Raw genomic sequence first — 12,630 nt, forward strand, 5'->3', positions numbered from 1 at the left:
TCTAGTGTGTATGGAAAATTTGGTCATGAGGGAATGTGAAAATTACATGTTGGCTGTGAGTTAGAGGACTCTTGCTTAGGCTGTTTGTTCTGTGGTGGAGTTGCAATAACTAAACAAATCTTCGAAACTTGGGCACCTTCATAAAAGTGTTCTTTTATTTGTCACTCAGTAGGAATAGACACATTTCATCCATTGTTTTTATACCCATTTCCCTCATTAAATATAAAATAATTTTTTATTTGCTGCTTGTAGAGGGGCATAAAAGAAACAAACGTTGGAGTATTTCTGCTACCCTTAGTTGGCACAGATAATGCCAATTTCCATTTTTCTTTTTTTGGTTATGCTAGTGTGAGTAAATTGTTTCTAGTTAGCACAAGCATCTGACAGCCTTACATAAGGGATCAGTTTGATCTAGTATGCCATTTGATACCCTTCTTTAATGTTTACGTCTTTTACGTATTTTCCATTGCCTTTAACTGTGTGTGTGTGTGTGTAGGTGCGCGTGTGTGAGTGTGTCTGTCATAATATGGAATATTTTTGTTTTTATAAACTGTGATCCTTAAATAATAGAGTTCATTTTATATTTTACTATGGATGTGCTGTTTTTCTTGCCTTAATCATTCAGTGTTTTAAACATCTCAGTGTGAAACAGAATAAAGTCTTGTATAACGTTAAGCTTTACACTACATACTGAAAGACATTCTTTTGGGCAGTCAGGCAACTTTACAATTCTTACACTGAAAGAAAGATTTGTGGCACGGTTTAACAATTTACATCATGCAATCATAAATATCTTGTGGTTTGACTTTAAAAAAAAAAATAAAGGCATGAGCTGTTGAAGAAAGGGCTTTTATGAATATGTAGTGCATCGAATTCTGTCTAATAGTTATGCAATACAAAATTTGGTTTGTGTGTTGTACAGTACAATTATTTTAATGCATACTTATTCAAATAATTCATTGTAGAATATCCCCGAGCATTAGACTGGATCTAGACAATTTTCAGTTCTGCTATTCGTGCATCATATGCTGCCTTTATTTATTTTAGAATAAAAACGCAGATTAGGTCTCTCTGATGAGGCAACCAACATGAAACAGAGCTATATCTATTTCTTAGATTCAGTTCTCCATTTGAGGCTAAATCTGAGGGGCCTACCTTCCTCGACCATGGTAATGAACCTCACACCAAACAAGGAGAGACAGCTACTCCCCATCCACAAGTTTTGTCTTAGATTTGCAAAATGCATGGGAGACTTGACACCTCCCCAGAGTTGGCCATCTTATTCCATTTCCATTGGTCTCCATTGATTCTTTAAGATTCTTCACTGAGGTGGGAGAAATCATGGAGACTTTGAACACCCAATATATAACAACATATTCCAAATTTAACAGACCGTTGGAGATATTGGAGTCGTTAAAGAAATGTACAACCTCTTCTTATCAGAGGAGCTGGTTGACGCTGGCTATAGCTATGTTCCTATTCTAGTGCAAGCAAGAGAGTGGCCTAAAAGTATAGACCTATTTAACCAAAGTGCCTTAAAGATCCTACCCGATACATGAAGGTTTGGTGGTACAGGCATTTTCTGTAAAGATGAAGCTTCTTGGCTTTTTGGTTTCACTCTTAGATTAGAGGGCCCAAAAGGCTGTATTATTCCTCCCATATGATGTACTAATGCATCAAATAGCCTCTTTTGGCAGTGACAAGAAAGATGCCCTTATTCCTTTTGGGTCACGTGTTATATTTTTGCACAAATAGCCTTCAATGTTGAGAAAACGTCAAAGTTCAGAGGATGACCAACCCTCAAACTGTGTCTTCTCTTCCCCAATATCTGTGAAACTGCTTAATTAAACCTCTTCCTCCCTGCACCAGACAGTTCCAGTTTGGAACAAAGTGACACGTACAGGCAGGTCATAGTGCCAGGACACCTCAGGGTAACCGCTGCGCTCTATAAATCCAATAAAAAAATATTTTACAAATATCTTCCCTGTGCGGTTAGAGAATATAACCTTGATCCAGATGGTTAATTCAGGAGTCTTTGTGAGCAGGAGTGAATAACTCAATCACATTATCAGTAGGTTCCAAGGCTTTATTCAGGACTGTCTCTCTGCTTCGAGTTGGAGGATAATTCCTAGTTGTTTGTCCTATACCTATTAGTCCGGACACAACATACAAGATGCTTGTAGGCTTACTTGCCCCTTTCAACTAAGCATGTAATGGTGCCCTAATTTGATTTACTTCATAAGAGGAGGCGGTGGACATGCTCCTGTTGTCACACTATCCTCAAGAGTACCATTTCGCTATGTACACCTAACATACCCCACTCACATCTTGACTGCAATAGGGATAGAACTAACAACTAGGAATTACCCTTCAACACGGGGCATTGAGATAGGCCTGAAGAAAGCCTAGACCCTTGGTATCTACTTAGATATGGCTAAAATATGTTTAATTCCATAGAGGATATAGGGACACCATATCCCACAGACACACACACGCACCATTTTGTAATCAAACCAAGGGCACCCATTGTTAAAGAAAAAACAGGGTGTCCCTGGGGTATGTTTATTCTTAAGACCCCGTTGGATAGATACCAAAAGGTGCTCCCTGGAATATGGTTGAGTCTATCCTGGTTTATAGGGTCCAGGATTAGACCCGATGAAGCATGTCACTAATAGATTGGCTGAGGGTCTAAAAACAACTAACAAGAGCTTTCCGTGGAATTTCTTTCATGCTCCTTTATCGCAAGGTGTGAAAATAAGAGGGCAATAGGATATCCCTTTCCCTATGTGTAACAGTATCCTGTACCCCAAAAAAAACATTCTCTTCCTCCTCCCCGGACAAATACTTGTGATTGAGCTTATAATGATATTTCATAGCATACAGACCATGCATGAATTGATGAGATAAAAGGTAATGAATGAAAAATGGGTATGGAGGAAACATGAGCTTTTTCTAAGTGTGCCTTAGTTATTGGGTTTAGGAATAATGGTTATCTGTACAACTCTAAATTTGAGTTTACCTATTCTATAGTGTTTCAGAGGGTATTTTGAGAAATGTGTTCCTTCTTGCATACCTGATTACATTTAGAAGCCACAACAGGAGAAACATTCTGCTCATAATAACAAATGTTCTGGGTTCCCACACTTCACCCTATGAAAATAGTTTCTTTTAGATAACTTTATTTTGGTCGAAAGACCATAAAAGTGTACATAAAATCATGACATTTCATTGAGAGTTAAAACAATAAATTACATGTACAATAAAAACATGAAGAAAAAATGGGATTAAACCAGAAGTTATCAAGTGTTGCAGTATAATAAATATATACACAGTTATAAAAAAACTTCTCCGTCTACGCCACATACTTAACAAGAATCGTGATACAGCAAAACAATGGGGGGATGTGTATCCTAACGAAGGACCCTACAAGCCTGGGCACATTGGGTGAAACCTAAGTTCCTACAAAGTGGAATCAGCCAGCGTTTCCTTATCTCCCGGTAGGCAGTACAAAAAAACAGAACATGGAAAATATCTTCTCGTTTATAATTACAAGCTGGGCAAGCAATGGTCTCAGTATTAGCCCATTTACCAGTAAATACCCTAAGTGGGAGGCAGCCAATCCTAAGCTGTATGTAGAGTTTCCTTGCAAGAGCGGGAAAAATTAAATCCAAGAAATTCTCCATGCTCTGTTCAGCATTTACTTGAAGGAACTCCAGCGTCAGTCTACCCAGAGTTGAGCACCTCTGGAGAGATACTAGATTATAATTTCTGACATAGCTCAACAGCTCAGCTTTCGTTATCTTCAGGCAGCAATCTGCAGGATTCTCCCACAACTCTGGTAAACCAATTTGGCCACAGAGTGCCCTCACATGCGCAAGCCATGGGATGTTCCTATTTTTTAAAATAGCCCAAACCTCAGTGAACTCCTCGTTGTAGGATATTAGTTCAGGCACGGACCAAAGCCTCTTCCAATACATCAATGGCCGAGCGGCTGCTACCTCCTCTATCGGTTCTATCCCCAAGTCCATGCGCAGCGGAGTTAATGGTGTACTAGCAGGTAGACCCAAGATTATTTAATCGTTTATGGCCCCAGAGTTCTGCACCATACGTAGAGGCCGCTCACTTTTCTGGCTGGGCTTAGCACCCATGACACAATAGACTCCAAAAAAAGAAGGTAGGGGGCTCCTTCTTTTCACTTGAAAAGTGACCCATTTTGGCAACGTAGGTAGTTGTTTTATTTGGGGTCGTGCTCAGGCACCACCAAGGAAAGTCTACTGAACCCAGAGATTTCTGATAACCAGCGGAGTCCAGGGTGGTGTGACTTGCGTTGATCTCTCTCCATTTTCTTACTGAGAAAAAGTTTGACTAAAGTCACACATTTTCCGCACATTTCTGTGAAGAACAGTTCCCGAATTTGTTGGGATCTACAATGTTCCTAACAGCCAGCATTCCCACACTAACCCAGTGGTTTCATAAGTGAGAGGCAACCTTGTCACAGTGGAAAACAACTTTAGAGATTTTTCACTTTTAGGACATGTAAAAATATGTACGTCCTGCATTTTTTAAAACATGCCCCCACGCTGGTGCCATTTACAGCCTATCTTAGGGGTGACGCACAAATGAAAAAGTAAATCAACATGAAAACCAGTGAGTGTGCTGGGTTGGTAAATGCACTGATCATTTCACACCAATCCAGCCAGTAATCCTTTTCTTTCTGGTCCTTCGGCTTTCAAGTGGGGAAATGAATTCATATCATTCCTTAAACCAGAAACATAACTATATTGCTTTCGTCTGTGACACTGAGGTTGTTTGGTTTCTCATTACACTGATTAGTGACCTTTTTTCCCTTTTCATGACATTCTCGAGCACCCTCTGGGTTGGAGAGCAGAAATCCTTTCTCTCCATCTCCAAGCTTCAGCCTACCCCAAACCACAGGGAGACCTCTAAACCAAGAGCAGCTAACTCCTCCTTGATGACCTGCAGGTGCTGTAGAGGTTTCACAGTTGTAAGGCTTAAGTCTAGGCAAACATATATACTGGAACCCCTTTAAATGATTAACCTCTTTTTGCAGCCATCCTACTTGACAATGTGTGTTGCCTGCTGTCACCCAGCACTAAAAACATAGTTCCCACCTCTATCTTCTTACCCATGAAGTTCTTTGTAGGTTATGGCGAGATACCAAAATCTGGTATCTCCCTCAAAGACCACTTTTTGTTGGAGTTCTCAAGTTACCCAATTCCAGGACTGAAGCTCTCTGAAGCTGAATCTTTGTGGCATTCGCCTAATTTTCTGAAACTTCCACTTTGGATTCAAAATTAGAGAGAGGCGCCTATGCATATTCTTTGATTCTCTGAGATCTCTGAATTACTCCTCAGTATAGCTACCATTTCTGGCTTTAAGGTGGATTTGAAACTTAGAGAAAAAAAGATGTAAATTCTTTTCATTTTGAACATGTACTATTAAATAATATGTTAGTAATATCATTAATCTTCATGATCTAGCACTGTTCTTTTGAATGCTGTTACTTGGTGTTTTACGGCTCCAATGTCATGCTATATTGTCACGCTGCAGTTTTTAATTCCTGCCTCCAGTGCAGCTGCCTAAATCTCTATATGTTTTGAGGCCCGTGCAAGTCTTCACAGTGCCCTTTATCAGGGATTCCCCTGTGATAGTAATTACAATATAGTCTTATTGTTCAGGGACTCCTCCTCAGGTGTTCTTGAGATGTTGGGGTTCTGAGGTGAAGAAGTCTCCTACCCTCTCCATCAGGCACTACTTGCTGTCCTATATGGTATACACATCTATATTTAAAATTCCATTCTTGAGTCAGTTGTCACCCTGGAAGCAGAAGTGAAGGACCCCTTCTCCATCTTACTTCAGGCATCCCTTCACACCATACCTCGTATCCACATTCACTTCTGTAGACCAAAGCTGCATCCAGAATGCCATCCTAACCAAATGGGCTCATACAAATCACTGGTGTCAGTATAGTTGCTTTGAATGTTGCAGTCTAACGGGACAGCCCAACCGGAGCACCTACCATGGCTGCTGCCCTCTTGTGCGCCAAGAAATCGGCTCGGCTAGCAGTGGTTCTTCAAATGAGAGTGTGGTTTACCAATCTTGTAAATTGGTACACTGCCCCCACCAACCTATCGCCCCCACCTGCATTTGTTGTTGTAGTGCAGTCACAAAGCCGGAACCATGCTGGGTCCTAACACAGATGGAACCATCTTGGAGCTTTGCAACATTCAGCCCCTGTTCTTGTCATTAATCTCCGTGGTGCAGGGTATTAAGGCAGAACTTACCATGGATGCAGTAAATGCCTTTTTATAGCTGGAACTCCAGTTGCAGTGCTGTTATCTTAGAAGTTTTGCTTCTGCTGTCTGTGACACTTTTTACTCTGAGAGCAGAGCTGAAATGTTTCCAATGAAGTTGTACACGTAGTGACATTTCTACAGATTAGCCTTCTACAGGAGGACAAACGATCCATTAGAAAAACATTAGCAAAGTTAGTTAGGCATATTTTTCTTTTGATTGTTGTTTTTGTATTTAGTCAGGCTGGTTCACATCTAGTAACTCTTAACTCTGGATTCTTTTTTTTACAGGTGTGCGGGAAAACCTTGCCTTGTGCAAGTCACACTTGTGAGCAAGTTTGCCACTCTGGCCCCTGTGGTGAATGTCCTCGATCTGGGAAAAGGAGTTGCCCATGTGAGAAATCAAGTAAGGAAATTGTTCATGAGGGAAAATTGTCTGTAAAGAACAAGGAAATGTTGCCTGCTTCTTTGATAGTGCCATTAAAGTGCAACATTTAAGTAGAGGAGATGAAGGTAATCAGGTTCTCTCCGAACTTACTTTGACACTACAGTACAGTAACCTGTAACATGGTTGGTATCATTTATAGACTCACATACTTTGAACAGTGCCCCGTCATCAACATAGAAATCATTGGTACTTTCACACAGCATAGTTAAAGATGGCATTTAGTACAAGAGCCTATCCACTTCTTTCAGGGCTTTTGGTTCTCAGCCAATGAGATGGAGGAGTCTTGGCCACTCCCTCACTTCTGATTTGAATTAAATTGCTTTTCAATAAAGGTTTGTTCCTGACCAATGTCGAAGAGATGGTCTTGGGAATTATTGAAAGATAACAATTTTGGAGTAACTCTTTTGCTCTATTTTCATGGATGCATTTACATTGAGTCAGTTAACACTCTTTAGGGCTACGGAAAGGCAGGAGTGAAACTCGGCTCATTGACATAGGCACAGGTCATGTTACAGAGTCTATTTATCTTCTCTCCCAAATTAGATTTTCCGATAGTAATAATTTATAAACATATGATTTCTCACACTGCGCTGACCAATGTTTCTCTTGTACGGGCACCCTGCCAGAGTGGCCATAGTTTCCACCACTTTTCTTGTGACATATTGTGGACTTTGCTTTGTTTTGAATTATAAACTTCATTGCAATCTGTAGTCCACCTCCGTTTGTCTTCTTTGGGAAAATCCTACTCTGCATTGGAGGAATCAAAAGTTAACAAATTCTATTTTATTAGTTCCAGATAGTAATAAAACCGCTATTTAACATTAGGTATATGGAGAACTTTCCCACACAAAAAAGGACATTGAAAACATATTGTTAGTTAAGCTACTTTATGTGAATTTTAGTTAGTGAAGTGTGCTTTGGCTGAAAATGAATCCCCTAGAACAATACAATCATCATAAAAACATGAAAATCACATTAGAATCAATTTACGTAATCCGAAAAAAAACTTCTGAAGTATTATCAATATTAAAAACTTTACTTATTTCTTTCAGCAGCAAATTTCCATTCATTTATTCATTCATTGGTGTATGCTGTTGTGTGTCTCATTGTTAACTTTTTTGAGGTTTGGGTCCTGGTCTCACTAAACAGTGTGCTAAAGAAGATAAAGTGAGTTTTAACAAACAATTGTTAACCTGGCAAAGATTCAATTAGTGTGACTTATCAGTAAACTCCTTAGACACTCTGAAACATCTCTTTATCCACCAGGAACTTTGGATACATTTTGATCGTCCATTATGTGATCTTTACTGATATTTATGAATGCTGTGTATCTCGAGCCACGGTAGATCCCGGATCACTGTTTCAAGAAAACATGTTTTGTTTCTTTTCTAATTGGTAGACAATTTAAGAAATATTAAAAATAGGAACTTAATATTTCAGTTTTAGTTGTTGCATCATTTGTATGGACCAAAATGAAAACGAGAATGCACAGATAAGTAGTATACTCTATGCGGTGAGAATAAACAACTCTACCTTTAAGACTTCAGGCTCACCATGCTATCATAGGGTGCACAGCTCTTAGGCTTAATTTGCTTTGCTCCATAAAGATAAATTTCTTTTCTTCAAATTAAAAACATTAAAAAAAAAAAATTATAGCCAGAACGATTCTACTTAACATTTCATTTGCTCAAACATTTTGAGAGAGTTCTTTAAATTTAAAAACAAATATCCCTGAGTTTGTTAAAGTTTGTTTGCGAACATCTTAGAGGCATAGCTTCATCAGTCAGCCACCGGTTGATTGCCAAGCAAACCCAAGCCTGGGAGAGCTATTACTTCCATTTCAGTAATATTGGAAGCCATCTTGTACAATTCGCTGGAGGTAATCCAGAACAGACATGCTGATTATGCCATTGCCAGCACTCTCAGCCTCCATCAAGATACTTCAAGCAGTCCGTGTTAACGACATTGATGTTTGAGGTGAAGTTATGCTTCCCAGCAAGGCATTTCACTTCGAGACACAAGCTGCTGAGGTAAAGGACGCCAAGATTCTCAATGTCAAGGGATGCAGTTGCAAAATCTTTGAAGTTGGACAGGTCTAAACATTCTGCAGCATGCTCTAAAGAGAAGAGGTTTATTTTATGTTACCAACTAAGATAATTCTGACCGAAGAACACCCACTCAGTAACGGAGCACATTTGCTGTGTTGAGAAAAACAAAACACACAATCACTTGACCTCCTCGAGCACCAACAAATCAAAGACTATCACAGTACAGCACCATCCACCTGATAGACAACTCCTCGGAAATCTTGGCTACCAAACATGATTCTGCCTTGGAATTGTCCTGTGGTATGTAGACCCCCTCTCCTCCAGCCGGATCTACAGTTACGCTGCCCCTGTTTAATGACATTATCTCCTTTCATGAGGTCATAGTAAGAGATGCCACAAAGTTAATTGCCCCACTTGATGTTCCACAAGCCAGGCATTCCATTACTTTTCACAACCGTAGAACACAGAGATAGTTCCAAGCCTCTGGTCCTTTTTGCATCTAAGGTTGTTGCAGCTTACTGTATATGTATATTAAATTGTTGAATGGATCTTATCTTAATGACATTTTGGAATAATGAAAGCCAACATTTTTTTTTATTGAATGACATCTCAGCCTGATACCTATGTGTGAATGTAGTCATGTCATACAGTAAGTGGCTCCATTCACATTGAAATGTGATATACTGTAATTACTGAGTGTAAACAAACATTGCATTGCAACGGGAGTAGCACGTTTGAATCTATGGGTTTCTAGGTCTGTTGCCCTTTGTCCACAACTCTGAGATCTGCAACTTCTGCTGCATTTCTTGGTTGTTATGACTGTACCTTATGGGGGACAGCAAATGGGTTTCCCAGTGATATACTAAAAATAAAATGCCACGACTTTCCAGAGGTTTAATTAATGTTGTACAGGTGTTTAAACAGGCTACTAAAACATCACTGATTTAGTGATGAGGACTCCCAAGAGGTTGGGTAGTTCTCCCCACTTTCAGCTGGAGGGGACACGTGTGAGACCTGACACCCTTGGCGTGGTTTTCCCCCATCTTTTTGCCTCTGTCTACTGTATTTTTGATGCTGCCACTGCTGATCAGTGCCAGAGTGTAAGTGCTCCCTATGTAAATTGTCATATTGATTGGGAATACCTGATGGGCATATTTGTATCACCATGAAGTCCCTAGTAAAGTGCACTGTGTGTGCCAGGGCTGGTGATGACAGATGCTACTAGTGGGCCTGCAGCGCAGATTGCGCCACCCACATGAGTAGCCCTAAAATGGTGTCTCAGGCCTGCCAGTGCAGGGCCTGTGTGCAGTCAGTGGACTGCCATGTCAGCCTGGCCAGTGTCCCCACTGAGAAAGAGGCGGAGGAGAGAAGAAATGCTCTCGCTTTGGAGGAGAAGAAACTCCAGTTAGCTCATGAGTTGAGCATGAGGGAGCTGGACATTAAATCCAAACAGGTGGAGTCCAGTTCTAATGGTGGCAGCGCACAACCAGTACAGGCGGGTAAAGTATACATACCAAAAGATCTGGTACAGAATTATCAGAGGGGTGAGGATATTTATGCGTGGTTTAGATCGTATGAACTTGCCTTGAAGATGAATGAAGTGCCTGAGAAGAATTGAGGGGCAGGTTTATGGAAGCATTTTGAGGCCTCTGGGAGGGATGTCTTGGCACCCTTAGAAGCAGCAGGTACTTTATCCTACCCCGCTATGCAGGAGGCTTTGTGCCTCAGGTATGGGCTCACTCCAGAACAGTACCGCCAGAAGTTTAGGAACTTCAAGAAGCTTGATTCTAGTACTTGGGTGGAGTGTGTGAGTATGTACACGCGTGCACCGGAAGGTTGGATAAAGGGCAGCAAAGTTACTGATTATGTGAGGTTGTGTCACTTGATTAGTTGGGAGCACTTGAGTAGTTTATGTGTTCCAGAGCTGCGCCAGCATCTTTTAGACAGCAAGTTAACTGATCCCAGTGAGCTTCCTAAAGAGGCGGACCGCTTGACTAGCACCAGGGTCCACAAGGGGGTGGTACGTACCCCAGCCAAAGGTGGACAGGGTCCCCAGCAGAAAAGTGGGGGGGACACGGGTAATCAAAAGGAGTCTTCTAAAGGGCCCCAAAATAGTTCCCAGGAGAAGGAGTCTCAACCCCCCAAGTCTAAGAAGTCCGGGCCCCATAAGGGCAAGCAGGACAACAGGTCCCCGCCTACTTGCTATGCATGTAGGGAGTTGGGGCACATTGCCCCCAAATGTCCAAAGAAAACCTCAGCACCCACTGGTGCTCCAACTCCGGCGTTAGCCAGTGTAGTTGTGGGAGGGGATTTGATTTCCAGTGGGGAGGAGGGGTTAGCAGTGATGACCCTTGTCTCTTTAGGAGACCAAGAGATGGCCCAGGAAACCTTGCTGCCCCAAAACACTAAGAAATACGGGCAGAAGGTGACCATCAATGGACAGGAAATAGAGGCTCTGAGAGACACAGGGGCCAGCGTGACATCTGTCAGGTGTCAATGGGTGTCTGAAGAGCAAATCATTCCCAAGGTACTCCGGCCTGTGGTGGCGTCTGACAGTTCAGTTCGCCTCTGCAAGTTGGCAAATGTTTCATTTGAATGGGGAGGAGTCTCCGGTATTTTGGAAGTTGTAGTAAGTGATGCCTTGCCTGTAGATTGTCTATTAGTTAATGACCTGGAGAGCTCTCCATGGAAAGAGGTGGAGCACAGAACTCATTTGGAAATGTTAGGTTTGCCTGCGTGGATCTGTGTGACCACCCGTGCAATGGCAGCCAGTGAGGGCGGATTAGCAGAGCTGGAGCCTGGAACAATGGCTCAGGGACCTGCCAAGAGAGGAAGGGGTAGAGGGCGCGGGAAACCAGCCCCCACCGTTCCCACGGTCCAGGAGGAATCAGAACCTGAGGGGGATGCCCTGGAACCTACAGGGGAGCAGGTGGCCGAACTGGGGGAATTGCCTGAGCTGTCCCAGTGGCAGCAAGATGGTGGTCCCTCCAGGGAGGAATTCTGCCAGGCTCAGAAGAAGTGCCCTTCTCTCATTGGTGTGCGGCTGCAGGCTGCAGACCAGGCAGCAGGCCTGGGGTCCAAGGAACATTTAATTTACTGGGAGGATGACTTACTTTATAGTGAGCCTACGTTCGCTGAGCCCGGTGCAGCCCATGTGCTGGTAGTACCCGAGCGCTTCAGGAACTTCCTACTGGGTCTGGCTCATGACGTGCCTCTCGCAGGACATCTGGGGCAAGACAAGACCTATCACAGGCTTGTCACCCATTTCTACTGGCCCCAGATGAAGAAGCACGTCTCTGCCTTTTGTAAGTCTTGCCAAACTTGTCAGGCCAGTGGCAAGAGCGGAGGGAAGTGCGTGGCACCCCTCCAACCCTTTCCTGTGGTGAGCACCCCTTTTGAGCGGGTGGGCATTGACATCGTGGGGCCCCTGGACCCCAAGACAGCCTTAGGCAACAGGTTTATCCTGGTCTTGGTGGACCATGCCACTCAGTACCCAGAAGCCATCCCGCTCAGGACCGTCACCGTGTGGGGTTCCCCAGAGAGGTGGTCTCTGACAGGGGGACAAACTTCATTTCTAAGTACATGAAGTCCCTCTGGGAGGAGTGTGGGGTGACAAACAAATTCACCACTCCTTACCACCCTCAAGGAAATGGGTTGGTTGAAAGATTCAACCGCACATTGAAGGGCATGATTATGGGCCTGGAAGAGCCCATGAGGCGGAAATGGGACGTCTTGTTACCATGCCTGTTGTTTGCCTACAGGGAGGTGCCTCAGAAATCCTTAGGGTTCAGTCCCTTTGAGTTGCTGTATGGCCACCCTG

General features: G+C 42.6%; 1 protein-coding gene across 1 annotated transcript in view; it reads left to right on the plus strand.

The window, feature by feature from the left end:
• NFXL1 (nuclear transcription factor, X-box binding like 1) overlaps positions 1-12,630 on the plus strand; it is a 624,964-nt gene that overhangs the window by 92,499 nt on the left and 519,835 nt on the right. Inside the window, exon 9 of the mRNA XM_078678225.1 lies at positions 6,606-6,720. Within this exon, the coding sequence (XP_078534351.1) occupies positions 6,606-6,720 (115 nt within the window). The remainder of the gene's footprint in view (positions 1-6,605; positions 6,721-12,630) is intronic.

This window comes from Lissotriton helveticus, chromosome 2_2 (genome assembly GCF_964261635.1).
Source record: "Lissotriton helveticus chromosome 2_2, aLisHel1.1, whole genome shotgun sequence".
NCBI classification, from domain to species: Eukaryota; Metazoa; Chordata; class Amphibia; order Caudata; family Salamandridae; genus Lissotriton; species Lissotriton helveticus.